The 20270-nt window shown below is 46.0% G+C and overlaps 1 protein-coding gene across 2 annotated transcripts in view; it reads right to left on the bottom strand.

Moving 5' to 3' along the window:
• LOC119965035 (E3 ubiquitin/ISG15 ligase TRIM25-like) overlaps positions 1–14878 on the bottom strand; it is a 31842-nt gene extending 16964 nt beyond the window's left edge. For both annotated transcript variants that reach the window (XM_038795246.1, XM_038795247.1), the window contains exons 1-5: positions 14285–14878; positions 12203–12298; positions 10747–10977; positions 10169–10191; positions 5613–5746 (exon numbers count right to left, since the gene is read on the bottom strand). In XM_038795246.1, the coding sequence (XP_038651174.1) occupies positions 5613–5746; positions 10169–10191; positions 10747–10977; positions 12203–12298; positions 14285–14842 (1042 nt within the window). In that variant the 5' untranslated portion in view covers positions 14843–14878. The remainder of the gene's footprint in view (positions 1–5612; positions 5747–10168; positions 10192–10746; positions 10978–12202; positions 12299–14284) is intronic.
• Positions 14879–20270: the final 5392 nt, after the last annotated feature.

The raw sequence follows: 20270 nt of genomic DNA, 5'->3' as shown, positions 1-20270 counted from the left end.
GTTCGAATCCCGGCCCTGGGTCACTGTCTGTGAGGAGTTTGCACATTCTCCCCGTGTCTGCGTGGGTTTCACCCCCACAACCCAAAGATGTGCAGGTTAGGTGGATTGGCCACGTTAAATTGCCCCTTAATTGGAAAAAATGAATTGGATATTCTAAATTTAAAAAAAAAAAAATAAAAAAAAAAAATGACTGTTTCACAACGCAAAGGAGGAAGGTTTGCACTATTTTGAAAATGCCGCTCTTCGGTAGACTCGATGCATTTGATGCGAGTGTTGAAGATTGAGCTCGGTATGCAGAGCGTATGCGCTATTTCTTCGGGGTAGATGCAATTACTGGGGAAGATCATCAGAAGGTGATTTTTCTGACTGCCTGTGGAGCCCACACATTCAGCATCATAAAGAGCCTAACCTATTTTGCGGCCCCATACTCCAAGACATTTGAAGAATTAGTGGCGTTCGTAACAGATCATTACGACCCCAAGCCGGTCATTGTTCAAAGATACTGATTTAACACGGCCGAGAGAACCCTGGGGGAGTCTGTTATGGAGTTCTTAGCACAGTTACAGAAACTAGCGGAACACTGTGACTATAGGATCCCTACCCGAGATACTATGAGACCGCCTTGTATGCGGTGTAAACAACATGGTGACTCAGCAGAAATTTCTGGCCGAGCCGTTGCTGGACCTAAAAAAGGCTGTTGAGCATGGAGAAGGGGGTCCAGGAGCTCCGAGGGATACCAGAGATGGAGATGAATAGCATAGGAAGCGCCCTATTCAGACAAGCAGCACTCCCTAGGAGAGGGACCTCTGGGGCTCTGCCTTTGCCCCAATAGTGTTGGGGCCAGGCTTGTTGGCCAAGAGCCACTGCAGCCAGGCAAGACTCCTCCCTAGAATCAATGGAAGAAGATCTACGCAGGTGCGGCACCTGTGGCCAGAGAAACCACAGAAACAGGCAACACCGGATCAGTTAACAAGTACATCACCCAGATCGAAAAAGGCGCCTATCTAGGGCCAGGGCCCTCCACCTAGGGCAGCATGATGAGAGCAAGTGCTTTCAGTTGAATTGCATTGCCGCACCGTGTGATCCCCCATCAAAATCACTGTCCAGGTGAATGGTCACCCACTGGAAATGGAGCTGGACATGGGAGCCACAGTCTCAGTGACAGGTCGTTAGATGTTCAAAAAGATCAGGACGGGAATCCTGGGGTTGAACTTAAGGGACACCGAAGCGAGATTGACAATCTACATGGAGGATCCCCTAGCCATCAAGGGTACAACAATAATCCCTGTTACCTATGGCCATCAGTCCATCAGGCTGTCCTTGATAATAGTACGGGGCCTCGGCCTGAGTTTAATGGGCATGATTTTCTACAGAGGCTCCGTTTGGACTGGCAACGGGTAACGGGTTTTCAGGATGGGCACTGGGGGCTTATACAAAGTCCTGGGGAAGTATCCGGAGGTTTTCCAGGAGACCTGGGTAAAATCAGAGATGCCATGGCCAAGATGTAGACCCTGAGGCCCAACCAAAATACTTCAGGGCCTGCCCAGTTCCCTACGCATTGCTGACAAAGATAGAGGATGAGCTCAACTGTTTGGAAAGCCTAGGAATCATCCGGCCGGTACAATATGCAGATTGGGTGGTGCCTGTAGTCCCGGTACTGAAACCAGATAAAACCATCCACCTGTGCAAGCATTACAAGCTAACGGTATTCAAGGCCTTTCGTATGGATATCCAATGCCGCAAATAGAAGATTCTACGCAAAGTTGGCTCGACACTCCTATTCTAAACTTGATGTGAGTCATGGATACCCCAATTGCTGCTAGATGCATATTCCAGACAATCTGTGACCATTAATACCCATAGATGCCTCCATGAATATACAAGGTTGCCACTCAGAGTATCATCGGCTTGCGCTATTTTCCAGAGAGCCATGGCGAACTACCTCTCAAGGACTACTGCGAGTGATGGTCTACTTGGATGACGTCCTGGACATTGGAACTACAGAAAAGGAACACCCAACAATCTGGAGGAAGTCCTCCATCACTGTTCCGAGACAGTGTCCGCCTCAAGAAAGGAAAACACATTTTCTACACAAAAGAGGTCACATAGTTAGGGTAGTGTGTCGACTGAGATGGCGTGCACCCAGAAGAGGATAAAATGCGAGCAATCAAACAAGCCTCCACGCCAGAGAATACAACCGAGTTGCGGTCATCCTTAGGACTCATGAATTATTATGGGAAGTTTATCCTAATCTGGTGACCATCTTCGAATCACTGCATGCGCTGCTGAAGAAGCGTCACGAATGGGCATGGAGAGCAGCGCATGAAGATCCTTTGGCAGTGTAAAGCAGTGACTGTCGTCATCAGGGTTGTTGACCCACTACGACCCCTCAAAGTCCCTTTTGGTCACTCACCATACAGAATTCAGGCAGTATTATCCCACCGCATTGATGATGGACAAGAGAGACCAATAGCCAATGCTTTTTTTGGTATGGCCTGTCTTCTCTGACTTGGAATCATGACCCAAGTTCCCCACAGGAAGATTCCATCTTCCATGCTGAGCAATTACTGCACGGTCCTAAAAGCCCGCAGCTCCTTAGGCAGTTACCCTTGCTAGTACGCGTGTACGATGATATGATGTGACTTCGCCAAGACGGAGTCCTTCTGTGTCCAGTCGGGTAACTGTGCGGAAGTGACCAGTAAGGTATCCATAAAATTTAAGATTGAAACAATCTCATCAGTCCTTGGTGGAGATGGGAAGCGTGTCAGCAACAGGAGTTGGCTCAGAATGTCCGTATTTGCGATTTGCGTGCCCGGGCAATGCTCAAACATGTGCGTGTATGCCGCTAGCAATGGGGCCCATTGCTGTATCCAGGCAGATGCTATCGGCAGAATCGCCTTGTCTTCTTTAAACAATCTGAGCAATCTGACCAATAGCCAACGGATTTTGGCCGCTGCGGAGCGCAACTATGCCCAGATCGAGAAAGAAGGGCTGGCCATCATCTTTGCGGTGAAGAAATTTCACCAGTATGTATAAGGGTGTTGATCTATCATTGCAGCTGACCACAAGCCATTGCTCAGATTGTTTAAAGAAGACAAGGCAATTCTGCCGATAGCATCTGCCCGGATACAGCAATGGGCCCCATTGCTAGCGGCATACACGCACATGTTTGAGCATTGCCCGGGCACGCAAATCGCAAATACGGACATTCTGAGCCAACTCCTGTTGCTGACACGCTTCCCATCTCCACCAAGGACTGATGAGATTGTTTCAATATTAAATTTTATGGATACCTTACTGGTCACTGCCGCACAGTTACCCGACTGGACACAGAAGGACTCCGTCTTGGCGAAGTCACATCATATCATCGTACACGCGTACTAGCAAGGGTAACTGCCTAAGGAGCTGCGGGCTTTTAAGACCGTGCAGTAATTGCTCAGCATGGAAGATGGAATCTTCTTGTGGGGAACTCGGGTCATGATTCCAAGTCAGAGAAGACAGGCCATACTTTAAGGCAATGGACACCCTGGGGTGTCAAAAGATGCAAATGCTAATCAGGAGCTACATGTGGTGGCCAGGCCTGGATGGCAAGATTGAGCAACAGGCCCAGCAATGCACCACCAGACAGGAGCATCAGAAGCTCCGGTCAGCTGCATCACTCCACCCACCAGAATGCCAGGCCAGCCTTGGGTGCACCTACACACAAATTTTTCCAGACCTTTCCAAGGCTCCATGTTCTTACTGACAGTGGACCCCCATTCCAAATGGCTAGACGTCCATCGAATGTCGTCCACCATTTTAAAGGCCACTGTCGAGAAGCTCTCCATCAGCACCCATGGTATCCCAGAAGTATTGGCTAAGAACAATGGTACCCCGTTTATCAGTGAAGAGTTTGAACACTTCATGAAGACAAACGTGGTGACGCACATCCAGATGGCCCCAAGCCACCCTTCCTCAAATGGTCTGGCTGAGCGAGCAGTGCAGACCTTCAAGAAGGACATGAGGAAACAGGGAATGGGAGATGAAGCTGGCACGCTTTATGTTCAGTGACCAGAACACACCCCACATCATGACTGGAGTGGCACCGGCGGAACTGTTGATTGACCTGAGACTCAGAACCCGCCTTAGCCGAACATTCCCCGATATTAATGGGAAAGTGGAATACAGTTAAGACCTTCAGAGGCCGTACCGAGACAGGTTGATACAGATCAGAAGTTGTGGAAGCATTGGAAAGGGTGCAAAGGAGATTTACCAAGATGCTGCCTGGTTTGCAGGATAGGTCTTATGAGGAAAGGTTTAGGGAGCTAGGGCTTTTCTCTTTGGAGCGGAGGATGAGAGGCAACTTAATAGAGATTTATAAGATGATGAGGGGGATAGATAAAGTGGACGTTCAGAGACTATTTCCTGGGGTGGATGTAGCTGTTACAAGGGGGCATAACTATAAGATTCAGGGTGGGAGATATAGGAGGGATGTCCGAGGTAGGTTCTTTACTCAGAGAGTGGTTAGGTGTGGAATGGACTGCCTGCTGTGATAGTGGAGTCGGACACTTTAGGAACTTTCAAGTGGTTATTGGATAGGTACATGGAGCACACCAGAATGACAGGGAGTGGAATAGCTTGATCTTGGTTTCGGACAATGCTCGGCACAACATTGAGGGCCGAAGGGCCTGTTCTGTGCTGTACTGTTCTATGTTGTATAATAATTCTGCTGTCCAGGGGACGCAGTATATGCCCGTAACTTCAGGGACGGTGCCCAAAGGATTCCAAGGACCATGGTGAAACAGATTGGACAGGTATCTTACCAAATAAAGACTCAAGAACAGACAGTGCGGAAGTACCTAGATCACCTCCAGTGCAGGTCGTCAGTGTTAGAACAAACTCCACCGGAGTGGCCATCTTCCAGCCACACCGGCCCGGTACAAGGGGACCTGGGGACACCGCCCTCTGGGGCCTCGGCACTGAGATGTGTGAGGTGGAGGATTCAGAATCTGACATGGAAACTCAGATATCCGAGTTTTCAGATGCTGGCCTCGCCAGGGAACAGTCACCAACGGTGCCCCCCAGACGGTTGATGCGGAAACGACGTTCCTCAACATGCTGCACGCCCCTCCCGACCCAGCCCCACAATAGCCTGAGATGCAACCGCAGGCAAAGCAGAGAAGACAACCTCCTTCACTCCCTACAACAGAGGGTCTCACAGACTTTGGGTGGGGAAGGATGTTATGACCCCACGAAATCCACAGGGATGATCCGATTGATCTCCCCCGGGGCTTGTGGAGTATAAGCTCCCCGGCTGAGGACTCGTTAATTCTCTGAGATAAAAGCTGACCTAGGAAGGAGCCGGCATCTCAGGATGGTCCCGGCTGGGAATTGGATTATTCCTTTGTTATTGTATTTCCAAGCGGATTAGGGAATAAAGTAATTTTTGATTCTCCTTTTCGGGACCCCACATTGACTACAACAGTATAGCCGGTGTCTCTGAGAACTCAGGCTCCTGATCCACATACACAGGGAGCTGAGATTAAAGTTCAGGAATATTCCCAGCTATCAAAACACAACTAACTCAACCTGCTCTCAGTCCCTTATCTTGGAAAAATGCTAAATGTTCTTACTGATGATCTCCAATATATTTGAGTGGTACTTTTCCAATCCACTCAGCCTCTTCTGGATAAGTTGAGACATACTGGAAAGGTCCAGAATGAGCGCTGGAACATCTGGATTGGTTACTCTCTGAGCCTCAGTCAGCCTGTGATGAAAAAGGAGAGAATGTTTTTCAGTGGGGACATTTCAGATCAGAAATCCATATTAGTGAAAAAACCTGCACCCCTTCTAATGCTCATACTGACACCCCACAATCCCATCCTGAAAATGGCAGAATCCCCGATATTTACAATCTCCCTGTATTCACACTGATCTTGACACGTGCAGTGGGATCCTGGTTTGCTGCGACTTCAGCTCAGTTTGTGATTTTGAAATCCATCTGTGTTCAGTCCAGTTTCTCTGTCCAGGAGCCTCATCCTTCCACTATTAATAATGATTATTATCCCCAGTCTGTGCTCCCTACACACTGCAGGAACAATCATAAAATTCATGCAAAGTGATGTTGGTAGTCTCAAAATAAATAGTTTTAGTGTAACCCAGTCATTCTCAGGTTAATTTAAGTTACATTCATTATACCGACGGGTCAAAATGCGATTTTTTGCTAACACAGATAAGAAGCATTCTAATTTTGAACTAATCTCAAGGTCATTTTAAAAACTAAACCAGCTGCTGCATGATTCCTATCATGCTGAGTTAGCTCACTGAGCTAAATCGCTGGCTTTTAAAGCAGACCAAGCAGGCCAGCAGCACGGTTCGATTCCCGTACCAGCCTCCCCGGACAGGCGCCGGAATGTGGCGACTAGGGGCTTTTCACAGTAACTTCATTGAAGCCTACTCGTGACAATAAGCGATTTTCATTTTTCATTTTCATTTTGAATATTGCTGCATTGTCTTAATTATGAGACAATTAAAGAATGAAAAAATAATCAATTGATGTGTTAGAAAGGCTGTAATATAACCTGTAACATGGGTAGAATTTTAAGGACACCGACTTTCAAACTCTGTAGCAGTCCTTCCTATTTATTTCCTGTTTATTTCCTTTGTTCCTATGTCTTTTATGTTATTTTATTACTTTGCTCTGTGGATCCATAATTCTGAGTGTACCTCTAAGAATAATACTAGAGGTTGAAGCAGCCTGCTTTGTCAGGACATTGTGTTCCCAGGTTTTGTTTTCGGAAAGGAGAAATCAGACTCCTTGGCACCAAGTGGATCATAGGAATTCAGGTTTGGAGAAAGTCAGATCGATTAGGTTGACAGTGGTTGGCTGGCAACCATAGGTTGGCCAGTGACAAAGTCTGCCTGACAACAGTCAGTGATTGGTTCTTGTGTGATGCTTTCTGAAAGAACTGGGCCGAGGTGTTTAGACCTTGGAAGTGAAAGGAAAGCTCACTCTCTTTCTCTTTCCCCTGGTTGCTGAAGTGAGAGGACTGCTCTATTATCTGAAAGCAGCGAGTGCCTGGCACACTCTTTGTTGTGCACCTGAAATGCTGAGTCTGCAGAGAGTAGACAATCTTGCAGAGAAAACCACCTCAAGCCTAGAAGGAAGAAATATCAAAAAAGCTGAACTTCAGAAAAACACTAACTAGAAGTCATCCCAGTGCATCACAGACCTTTATCCTTTTATTTTTCTTAACATTTTCTTTCCCTTCCCTCTGTTGTATGTCTCTGTGTGTGTGTGTGCATGTGTGTGTGTGTGTGTGTATATATATATAGGGAATGGTGGTAGTTAGGAAGGGGGGTTTGGGAAAGGGTAATAGATAGTCAGTTGCATTTCTGTCCCTTTAATTATAATGCTGTACATAATAAAAGGTTACTTGTGTTAAAGTTACAAACCTGGCTGAGCCAGTGATCGCAGGTATTTCAAATAAAGGACGCAATTTAATGGAAAGGTTTCTAAGGATGGGATTCTCCATGGGCCGAAGCCGAAATTGGGAAAGGTGATTGAACGATAAAACAACAGAACATTAGAGTGGGTGGAGAATCGGTCGTGAAGCCAAAATTATGGCGGGAGCTGGGCGCACATCAGATTGCAATGCTCTGGCGCCTCGACAGCGGTGTCGATGCGTTCTACTCTGCATGAAGAGTAAATGGTATTTGTATATCATTAGCGTGCCCAACCCGGGGTTCTCTGGGGGCACCATAATACTCCGCCTCCGCCGGGGTGGGGGGTTGGGGGGGGAATTACTGACGGCGAGTTTCACTTGTGGTTTTAAAAATCGGGAAACAGCCGCCGTGGCTGGTGAGGGAGAGAGAGGAGGTAGGACACACAGTGGCTGCCGGTCCTGCCACTTGTAACCCCACATGGGAATAGGGTGTCCAGGCATGGCCATTGCCACGTCCTGCAAGGCAGCCATCTTGCTATGCATCCCACTGACGCCCACCGTGGCCCCTGGTCGTGCACAGTGCCCCCACACCACCACACCCCCTGCACACCAGCCGCACCCCCCCATCCACACCCACCCCCTCCAAATGGCTGCCAATCGCCACCCGCCGATGGGGCATCACAATGCCCATCCAAGGGCAGCAGCAACAGTAGCCCCTGCAGGGGGGCACTGGACATGGGCAGCAGCGCCAGGGCCAGAGATTCCAATGCTGCCGGGCATCAACGGGGCCAGGGGTGAGGTGGACAGAGAGTGGTGAGGGGGGGGGCTAGGAGGACATGTGGGGACAGGGGCTGTAGTGCAGATTTGGGCCACTGTGTAGCCCGGTGGATTTAGTTGGGCATGGGGGTATGCAACATGCTAACATGTCTGAAATTCACCCCCTGCAGACAACGGCCTTCGGAATTAAAACAGAAATGGCGGCCTTCATCCTGTTTGCCACAGCTGTGAGGATGAATTGAGGCTCTACAGGCTGGCGCTGCCTGAGGAGGACCCTGCAGCAGCAGAGCCTGCCCCGTCAAGTGAGGATAGGGAACTGGCCGCCCAACAGGCCTCGTGTGAACCAGCAGTGACTGTCATTCGAGGACTTGCCGGACCAGGCATGCCGTCGAAGACTCCGGTTGAGCAGCGGGACAGTGCAACATATCTGCCAGATCATGATGTACCTGGCACCGTGGAGGTATGGGGGAGCACACCCGTTCCCAGTGGCCCTCAAGGTGACGGTCGCCTTGAGCTTTTATGCAACGGTGTCCTCCCAGGTGCCAAGTGGGGACCTGTCCAGGATCTCACAGAGCTCGGTGAACAAGTGCATCCACGCCGTCATGGAGGATTGATACGCCCGCTCACCGCAATACATCAAATTCAATATAGACAGGGCCCACCAGGATGCCCGGGCAGCAGGGTTCGCTGTCATCGCCAAGATGCCCCAGATCCAGGGGGTGATTGATGGGATGCATGCCACCCTACGAGCATGGCCCATGACAGGCTGGTCATCAAACCAAAAAGGGTTCCACTCATTGAACGTGTAGTTGGCGTGTGATAATGAGCTGCACATCATGCACGTCTGTGCTTGATACCTGGGTAGTGTGCACAACGTCTTCATCCTAACACACTTAACGATTCCTGGCCTTTTTGAGGACCCCCACCCCCATGGGCTGAGGGATTGGCTCCTGCGTGACAGGGGTTATCTGCCGCGTTTGTGGCTGATGTCGCTATATCCGGAGGTCACAAACCGACTTGGAGACCCACTACAAAGGTGCCCATGCAGGGACCAGGGTCGTGCTTGAGCGGTGCTTCGGCTGGACTGCTCTGGAGGGTCCCTCCAGAATAGCGCCAGGTTCTCTCACATTATGATGGCCTGCTGCGCCTTGCACAACATTGCACAGCAGAGGGATGACATGCCGGAGAAGGTGGATGAACGCCAGAACTCATCCGATGAAAATGTGGGGAAAGGAGAGGATGGGCAGAACATGGGGCTTGGGCAGGCGCAGGAGGCTACACAACATGTGCGCCAGGTCTGATGCACATGGGATGCTCTAATCACCTCCACTAGGAGGCTTATCATGTGGCAGGGACAACCTATCCTCCCTGCTCCCCGGGCCGACAACCCCCTCCCATGAACCCCCTCCCTGCGCAACCACACTCCCTTGCAAACCACTCTGTGATTCCTACCTGCCTCACTACAGGATCTTGGCCGTGGGTTGAAGTAACAGCAGGTTTGGTCCATGGGATGGAAGATGATGACAACCCGCTCTGGGATGAGGTCTGGTGTATGATTGTTTGACAACATCAGACTCCTGCCCATGGTAGCGCATTCCACCGTCCACCTGGGGACCCCTGCATGCGAGCAGGCCATTACATCACAGGATCCCAGTGGATCCCTGGGGGGTCGGAGGTGGGGATGGTGCGGTTTGTGGCCGGGGGGGGGGGGGGGAGTGACAACGGAGCAGTATGTGTTGGCTGAACTGCGGTCCCTGGGCCAAGCCCACCCCCAAAGTAGCCCCCATAGCCCTTTGTGGCCAGACCAGCCCATTCCTCACACCCTCCTGACAGAGCACCGAGGCAGGTTATAACGTTGTGTACAGGTGTTCAATGTGAAAAAATATATACAGCTTTGTGCCAGTGATTGGGTGTGTTTAAAGTAGAGATTGACAGATTCTAAATACCAATGACTGAAATGAACTTACCTGGAAAGGAGCTGCTTTGAGTTCTGTGAATAAAGAGAGATCAAATCAGTCAACGAACAAACCAACTCCCAATGGAACCAAACAGTGAATATGGGATTGAGAGGAAAGCGTTCAGTGTAACGATAGGTGGAGCCTGTCGCAGGAATGGGGAATAATTACACATTTCACTGCACTCCATCCTGAGACAGCACCAACACTCCAAGGACAGGACTGAGGGAGTAGCACCATCAGTCTGACAGCAGGACTGAGGGAGCAGCACCAACACTCTGACGGCAGGACTGAGGGGGCGGCATCAACACCCAGAGGGCGGGACTGAGGGAGCAGCACCAACACTCCGAGGGCGGGGCTGAGGGAGCAGCACCAACACTCTGACGGCAGGACTGAGGGGACAGCATCAACACTCAGAGGGCGGGACTGAGGGAGCAGCACCAACACTCAGAGGGCGGGACTGAGGGAGTGGCATCAACACTCCGAGGGCAGGACTGCAGGGCAGCTCCAATTCTGGGCTCCACCAAAAATCCAGCCTCACAGAAAACTCCCATTGCCCAGCTATGGTCCTGTTTATATTGAAGATGTACCTGAATAAAGGAGAGAGGGTCCCTCTGTACCAGACTCCGGGTTTCGCCATCTATTAATGTAATCTCTTCCATCCTCTTGTTTAATGTTTCAGAACACCTTCTAATCTTTGAGAGAGCTCGGAGCCCCTCCTCATCAATCAGTTTCAGTGTGGATTCTTCATCTTCTTCCAGCTTTCTCCTCCATTCAGAGAAGCTCTTCGATAACTTTCCTTTTAGCTCCTTGATTTGTTTCTGAAACCCAAACCAACTCTCATTACAAACAGCCTTACCACACGGAACTTTCCAGAGATGGGACTGTTTGTTTAGATCATTACTCCATCACCCTTAAAGATAGACAAGCAGGGGAGAGGGGCTTACGGGGAGAGAAAACAGAGTTTAACCAGCGTTACCTTAAGTTTAAAAGAAAGAGCAGTGTATTTAGACTGGGAATGGCACTGCCACCTGCTCCATCCACATCTAGAATCATAGAATCACAAAATTTACAGTTGAGAAGGAGGCCATTCGGCCCATCGAGTCTGAACCGGCTCTTGGAAAGAGCACCATACTTAAGCCACACCTCCAGTCTATCCCCGTATTCCAGTATCCCAACTTAACCTTTTTGGACAGTAAGAGCAATTTAGCATGGCTAATCCATCTAACCTGCACATCTTTGGACCATGGGATGAAACCAGAGCACCCGGAGGAAACCCACGCTGACACGGGGAGAACGTGCAGACTCCGCACATACAGTGACACAAGCCGGGAATCAAAACCTGGACCCTGGAACTGTGAAGCACCAGTGCTAACTACTGTGCTACCGTGCCACCTGGAGTGATGGCTTCAGTTTTGGTGTGCACATCTGGTGAAGGAGATGGGGATGCTGGAGAGGATGGTGACCAGAATGACAAAGAGTCTGATGGATCAGCTCCAAGAGTTTGGGTGATTTAGAGAAAGGCAGGCGGAGAGAAACATGATGGAGGGTTTTAAAATGATGGAGGAATTATTGGACAGTCACTGGATGAGATATTGGAGATGGGTCAGGTGGTAGGAATAGAGGGTCTGTGTATAAAATCTATAGACACAGAATTAGTTTAGACACCAGAGTCCTCGATCTCTGGACCAGGCTCCCTGAACATGTGGTACAGTAAGAAGTCTTACAACACCAGGTTAAAGTCCAACAGGTTTGTTTCAAACACGAGCTTTCGGTGCACGGCTCCTTCTTCAGGTGAATGGTCACCTGAAGAAGGAGCCGTGCTCCGAAAGCTCGTGTTTGAAACAAACCTGTTGGACTTTAACCTGGTGTTGTAAGACTTCTTACTGTGCTCACCCCAGTCCAACGCCGGCATCTCCACATCATGAACATGTGGTAGGCATGGAATCACTGCCACCCTATAAAAGGGAGCTGGAGAGGAATTTTCCCCAGTCTGTCCGGAATTGGCTGCAGGTTATGAGAAAATCCGTTTCCACTTTTCTGTACCTTTATTTCAGCTTCCCTTCTTTCCAAGTCTCGCTGTTTGCTGGAACAATTCTGCTGGTCATCACGAAGCTTCTTAATTTCTCTCTCATATTCTTCCTGTAAAGACATTTAGAAAGTGTTTAAAACTGGAATGTAAAAGATAAATTATTCCCTTTGTTTAGCAGTGACCTTATTTGTTGCGGACAGAAAGTAGTTTGGGGGAATCTCAGTGGCTGATCCTGAAAAGAAATATTCCCTTCTGTGGCTCTCAGTAAATGTATGAATTGATCAACCACACACAGACACAATGGTTTCCTTTCAAATCAAACACTGTCTGCTGCATTTTCACACAGACACAGCTCCTCCATTTCCAGGAATCAGCCAAGGGGAAAGGGAGACAGACTCAGACACACCGGTATTTCTTAAAGAACAATTACCTCTTGTTGTGAGGAACAGTTTTACCTTCCAGTCCCCGAGTCTCCCCCTGTAGGTGTCCCTCACACAGTAACAGACACTATCCCCCCACCACTTCCACCGGTGACGATCCTTTTCCTGCTGCTCAGAGGGCAGAATACCGCAGTGTTACACAGAGCTACAACATACTCTGCTGCTCCCCAGCTCTATGCCTTGGTGTGCCAGTTCTCACAGATACCCATGTATTACACAGTGAATTTCTCAGCTCTACAGTGTTACAGGCGCCTAGTCAGCTCTCAACAGTGGTTAAGAGCCTGGAGCAGAGCCACAACTTTTAAAGTTTTTAAGGCGGTGTGGAAAGAATGATTCGTTCCAGGAATGATAATATAATAGGACTTGGGTTATTTTATAAAACAAATGTTATTAAAACAAAAGAAAAAAACAATATCTAAATTTTTTTTAAAAAATAATTTTTATTGGAATTTTGTTCAGAAAGTATAACAACAAACAATGAAAAGCAACAATAAAACACCATAATGACTGTAACACCCCCAAGACCGTATCAACGCACGTATCACACTAATATCTAAACTTTTATACTTCAACTCTAACATTAACGAATCACGTGGTTTCTTAACATTAACACACTAGTTCTCATTAAACAGCACTTTAATTGAAGAATAAAGGGATTAAGGGTTATGGTGTTCGGGCTGGAAAGTGGAGCTGAGTCCACAAAAGATCAGCCATGATCTAATTGAATGGCGGAGCAGGCTCGAGGGGCCAGATGGCCTACTCCTGCTCCTAGTTCTTATGTTCTTATGTTCTTATGCCGTGTACTCATACAGACAGACAAAGGCAATATTTGCATTTAACGAAACATTTTTTCTTTTGTTAAGGAAATGTTTTCAGGACTCTTTTTCAAAATTTGCATCAGTGACAACTTTCATGACCTCTCTCGGTCGATTTCCAAAGCCTTCTCTTCTGCCTGTTCAAAACACAATATTTGCTCTCTCTTTCTAAGCTCTGCCCAGCCCCTCAAACAAGGGTTCTCTGGGGTTTCCAGACTTGAATTTATCAAGGTTATCTTGTTTGATTGCCCACTCCCATTCATACGAAACAGAGCCATGCTATTAATATGCAACTAACCTCCCATTGACAGACAAAAAGGCTATCAGACTCTGAAATAGGCTAATGGCTGGTCAGACATCAATGTCCTGAAGGATAATGGATCTTATGCATCCTGTGAATTTCCACAAACAAGTTTAAGTCTGATTGGGACCATGTAACCTGACCAGGTGTGGGCATATCTCTCTGACTCTGTGATAGCAGATTTTTCCCCCTCAGTCTGTTTAACCCCTGCATTGCCTGCTACATCTTCAATATAATTTCTGGACCCAAGTTCCTAATATCGCCCTCGCGGAACACCAGTGCCCACCCCAGGAGGGGCTGAGTGTAGGTGAGGAGCGGTCACCCTTACACCCCTTCCAGTGCCCAGGCTCTTCTCTCATGGTGTAAGCGAAAGGGAGGGAGAAAATCTGACTGACAAAAATATAGCCATAAACACGGATCCACAACAGAAAGAAAACACTGGGCTAAATCAGCACCGTCAGCAGTCAATTTCAATTAGCGTTGGTCATTAAAAGGAAAATTGTCCCAAACTATTTAAATGTTAGGAATTGTATCACTCACCTTAAGTTCACTTTGTGCTTGATCCAGGCTCAGCAATGTGTGGGATTTATGTTTCCCTATTATTGTACAGGATACACACACACACTCTGCATCATCCTTACAGTAAAACTCGAGGAGCTGTTTATGGTCAAGACATTGCCTATGTCTAAGGTCAGCTACAGGCTCGATTAGGGCATGATCTTTGTAGGCCTCTTTCACCAAATGTGATTTTAAATGAAGGGAGCAAAAAGATGTTTCACATTTCAGGCATGTCTTCACAGCTTTGGTTGGATTCTCAACACAGTGTTCACACAAGACACAGGCTGAATCACCAGGGAGTTGTAACTCGTGTTTTTCCACTATATTGCCCAGTGTGAAACGTCGCTCCAGTTTGGGCCTGGAGTTGAATTTCTGGTGACAATGAGGGCACTCTAACCCTTCTGGGCCTGTTGTCTGGGTCCAAACTCCCTCAATACATTTCAAACAGAAACTGTGCTGACAGGGTAATGTTACAGGATCCTGACACACTTGGAGACACACAGCACAGGTTAATTCATCCTTTAAAGCTCCAGGATCCATTGTTAAAGCAGCTGAAGAGGTTTCACACAGCAGAGAGCGAGGAACCACAACAGGAAATGAAATCCTTTTAAACATTTGGTACAGGGAATGACAATGTTAGTTTCACTTTCATGATTCACTTCAGCAAAGATTAACCCTTTTCCATCCTGGAGTAGCAGTTCAGAACCAAAATCAGAACACAAGATTGCAATTTTACAATATAATCCAGAATACAACAAACTGGACTCAGTCAACACAAACCCCAAATTAATTTTGTTCAGAGACCCAAAATCGTTGAACATATTAAAAACATGGAAAATTAAACTTTGCAAATCCTGCAGAGAGGATGGCTCAGGAGCTCTCTTGGAGGAATAGAAAAATACCCAGAACAAGTTAAAAGGAATAAAGAAAGATGATAAAGGTCAATGCTACAAACCTCAGAAAACACCAGGAAGAGCTACTCCATCCTCATGGTGTTCCACCACGGCATGGGCAGCAATAGGTACCAACTTATTTACTGTCAGAGGTGATGATTTCTTGTTACCGACTATACCTCCAAATTTCTTATCATTTGGTAACTGAGGCATTTATCAACACATTGGTGGCAAATATGATGAGTGCAATTTTCAGTCCTTTTAGTTCCCTGGAAGTGATGGTGTCAGACAACGGTCCACAGTACATTACTGAATCCTTCCAATATATCTGTGCAAAGTGGGCTGTACTCAATGTTACACCATCCCCATGCTATCCAAGGTCAAATGGACTAGTAGAAAGCAGGCTGTGGATAGTAAAGTCACTGATTTTGACATGTATGGAGACCAGTCAAGATATTTAAATAGCAATGTTGCACCAATGAGCATACCCCTAATGGAGATTATGTTCAGAAGACAAGTCTGAACAACTCTTCCAAGACATCATCTGATCAGATTGTCATTAGTCCAAGAAAAAGTAATAGAAAAACAGGAGAAAATAAAAATCACACATGGGAAACAGGCAGGTGTGCAGTTGTCTCCCCTGCAATGTATAGCAGAAGTTCAGTGTGACCCACTCAAAGGAGAGGACATTGTTTATTGCAGAAGTGCTGAAAATATGTAATGTTCCATATTTCTATTTGGTGACTATCCTGAGTGGAGCTACGTTGAGGATAAATAGATGTCAGTGAAGAGAATTATCCAACAATCTAACTCTCCTGTAGCATCAAGAACAAGTGCACTTGCAAGTTCACAGGGTGGAGCTAAGGGAGATGACACATAACACATTCAAGTACACGATAACTGTCAGTCAGTACCAACAGGTCAAGATAGAAAATAGCTGATAATTCCAGATCTGAGCTAAATTTCACTGTTACCATCTTATGGAAAGTAGCAGACCATCTGCATATTTCAGAGACACTTGAAGAATAAAATAAGAGAGTCAGTAACGTTTGTGCCACGCAAGTGTAGGAAATGACCATCTCCAACAACAGAGAATCCAATCATTTCCCTTTGATATTCAATGGCGTTACTATTGCTGAATCCTCCACTGTCAACATCTTGGGGGGTTACCATTGATGAGAAGCTTAATTCAACCACTCCTATAAATATAAAGGGCAGATCAGAGGCTCAGAATCCTGCCTGATTCTCCAAAGCCTGACAATGCATAATTGACGTGAGTGATTGTAATGAACTCCAATTGGCTTTATTGGTTGGCCAATTGGAGTATGAGCTCCCTCAATGATAGCTCATTGAGGGGGCCCATATAATCACCTGTGTAGGCTTTGTGAGCCAGTCTTAAGTTGACTGGACTGCTAGCAGCACTGTTTGTAGCTTCTCCTGTAATATCGTTATTGTAAATAAATATTGGTGTGGTGACGGAACTCCTGCCTCACGTGGATTACTACAGTGATGGAATACTCTCTGCTTGCCTAGATGAGTGCAGCTCCATCAACAGTGGTCAAGACGCTTGACACCATCCAGGACAAAGCAGCCTGCTTGATTTATGGCAGTCCACCACCTCCGATATCTACTCCCTCTACCACCGATGTACAGTGTATACCATCTACAAAATGCATTGCAGCAATGAACTCCCCAAGGCTCCTTTGACAGCACCTTTAAAACACACGTCCTCTGCCACCTAGAAGGACAAGGGCAGCAGGTGTTTGGGAACGCCACCACCTGCAATTCCTCTCTAAGCCACACACCATCCTGAATTGGAAATACATCACCATTCCTTTATTACCACTGGGTCAAAATGCTGAAACTCCCTTCCTAGAAGCAGTGTGGCTGTACCTACACTGCATGGACTGCAATGGTTCAGGAAGGCAGCTCACCACTAGTTGCTCAAGAAAATTGGGGATTAACAATAAAAATATGGCCTAGCCAGTGATGCCCATGTCCCTGTGAAAGAATGAAACAAATATAAAAGTACTGTGTACAATTATTCTATTTTATATGATATACAGCTGTAATTGAAAATACAGAAAAATGTGTCATTTGAAACATGGAAGTCTGGCAATATCTAGTCTGAGAGGATACAGGGAAAGATCCCACAAAAGGTTAATAGCAGCTGCAAAGAGCAGGATTATAAAATGCAGATTCTTTCTCACAAGCAGGTTTAGCAAACACACAGGTTTCATGTGGTAAGCTAAAACAATGGCTCACACCTTCATTGAAAGTAAATATCTCAGGAAGCATCTGGAAAAGCATGGATGAGAGTTTTAATTGAATTAAGTGACGAATGTTTAAAGCAGGCAGGTCTTTCAAGTCATAACCAAGTTAAATTTTAGCATACAGCTAAAAGCAAAGTTTCACACCTTAATTTAAATAAACTCTCTTAGTAAACAGCTGGAAAGGATGGATGATGCTCAGTCGAATTTGGTGTCAATTCTAAGTGTAAAATTCTACGAACATAAAGTCAATTAAAAGAAAATTGGAGACAACCTGTCTATGAGAAACATAATTTAAAGTCAAAATCAAAGGCAAAGTTATGAGCTGGGGACAATTGGAAAATTAAACGATTCGAAATCACAGAAATAAAAGTAACTATTGAAACCAAAGCATTTTTTAATCAGATCTGAGAGGTGACGTTATGCCCAAAATGAATAATTAGTTGTAGTAAGATGTTTACATCAAAGATACTTTTTAACTATCAAAGTGAAACAAGCTCATTTACAATAAAGTCGTTAAAACTTAATAACTCTTCGAAAGAGAATATAAACCCGAAGAAAGGGGACAGCCAGCAGAGCCAGCTCTCACAGCTCGGTACATGGGAAGGATAGGACACAGCAACCGAGTTCACCAGCGAATACATCTCAAGAAGACCAGATTTTAAAGAAGATTGATTGTCAAGGTGGGCCTGAAGGTCCCTTCAACCAACAAGAAGGATCCAGAAGCAAGATCTTTTTACCTTTCTGTTAAGAAAGTGTTTACAGCTTTTAAAAAAAAAATTATAATAATAAAATAACTTAAAAGTTTTAACCTGAAACAGTGGTTATTAGCCTATTTTACTTACTTAACAACGCAGGACCAAGGACATCGATGGTACTAAGGGGTAAGTAGGTAAAATTCTTCGGTGAAGGTATGGGTTATAGAACATAGAACATAGAACAGTACAGCACAGAACAGGCCCTTCGGCCCTCGATGTTGTGCGAGCCATGATCACCCTACTCAAACCCACGTATCCACCCTATACCCGTAACCCAACAACCCCCCCCTTAACCTTACTTTTTTTAGGACACTACGGGCAATTTAGCATGGCCAATCCACCTAACCCGCACATCTTTGGACTGTGGGAGGAAACCGGATCACCCGGAGGAAACCCACGCACACACGGGGTTATACCGGGGGATAACTTGAAAATATAGTTTGACCTGAATAGCACCCACCGAAGCCTGCATCGGAGTCAGGGAGTGAGAATCCCTGTTCACCATTCAGAATATCGAGTCTTTTTTGGTATAGGGGGAATTCTAAGAATAGTGGTGAGTTTTAACTTCATGGCGCCCAGCGTGGAGGCCTAGAACATTAGAAGTTTCTAGGTAAAGCGAGGCTAGAATATTTGAAATTTCTAGTTAAGCAGAGTAGGGGCTGGAATATTAGAAGTTTCTAGTTCCCAAGAAACGGTTGGAATGTTAGAAGTTTCTAACCGGCACAAAGGCTAGAGTATTAGAAGTTTCTAGTCTATGTGTGAGTCAAACTTTACCTGCTGAGTTTAGTTTGGAAAGTCATGTGTGATTGACTTTTGTAAGGATATTCTGTGGATCGAGGGGACTGAAGCTCAGGTTGGGTGTGAAAATCAGTAGACTAGAAGATACTGACCCTGAGAAAAAGTCTGCAAGACATTTTGGTGACAGCACTAAAATCTTGCATCCATTACTGGTAAAAGAGGCCAAAGAATAAATCATCCTCAGAGTAAGGCAGATTGTGCGGACATTTTCTGGAAAATAGGGACGCCTAGAATCTTCAGAGACCAATAACCAATCGACCCTTAACTAAAACAGGAAGATAGTGCCTTAGTCAGCCTTGGATAGGGCCCAGAAAGGGTACTTATCCTTAATTTCAGAGTGCACCGGAAAGGGACCATCAGGAACAGAACTTGAATTCCGGAAAATGGCAATGAGAATAATCCTCTTGCTCTGAAACATGGTCAAGAGAATTGAAACAATGAAACATGAGTGGAAAAGCTTAACAGAGGCAAAAAAAACTCCTGCATAAGTGAAACTTGTCAGCATGGAGGGGTCTCAATTTTTGTTAAGAGTAACCCCAGTGAAAAATGGATACATGTGTGTGTGTGTTTAATAAGGATTTGTGAAATCCTGTATAGTAAAGATCCAAGATCTGAGTGGATGAATGAGTGTGTGTATGTCTAATAAGGAATTGTAAATTTCCTTTGGTGTTTGTATTTTAAAAAAAATGTTGTGTTTTACAAAACCGAGTTTCACATCAATTGGAAGTTATAAATGGCAGGTAGAAATGTGATCAGTATTATGAGGCAGTGAATCAGTATGTTCAGAACTAAATTGGTCTGAGAATAAACAGATAGAGTTTGTGCTGGGCAGCAGTCAGCTTCTGCAGACTTTGAAACTGCTGCGTTGAAATTGACACTGCATATCTCCGCAGGGTCCTAGTGCCTGACTAATCACAAGAAATGTCACTAAGATAATGATGTTTAGAATGTTAAATACATTGAAGAAGGAGCTTTAGAGAATAAAGATATTGGACCAAAATTTAGATTAAGAGAATTAATTGCAGTATCAGGAAATGAGAATCTGATTGCAGGAAAAGATTTAATAAAAAATTATGCAGAAAAATTAAGATATCATAACCAATTGATAATACAGAGAAAGTTTGGGTGAAGCTACCAACTAAGACTGCAGGGAAAATCATCCGTGAAGCTGTAAAATGTAAAGACAAGATTGTTCAGATTCTGGGTACACATACATTTGAATTAGAGAAGCATGGTGTCTGGAGCAAAA

The sequence above is a fragment of the Scyliorhinus canicula genome, chromosome 4 (genome assembly GCF_902713615.1).
Source record: "Scyliorhinus canicula chromosome 4, sScyCan1.1, whole genome shotgun sequence".
Taxonomy (NCBI): Eukaryota; Metazoa; Chordata; class Chondrichthyes; order Carcharhiniformes; family Scyliorhinidae; genus Scyliorhinus; species Scyliorhinus canicula.
Note: the sequence above shows the minus strand (reverse complement) of the source record. Positions and strands in the feature narration are given on the sequence as shown.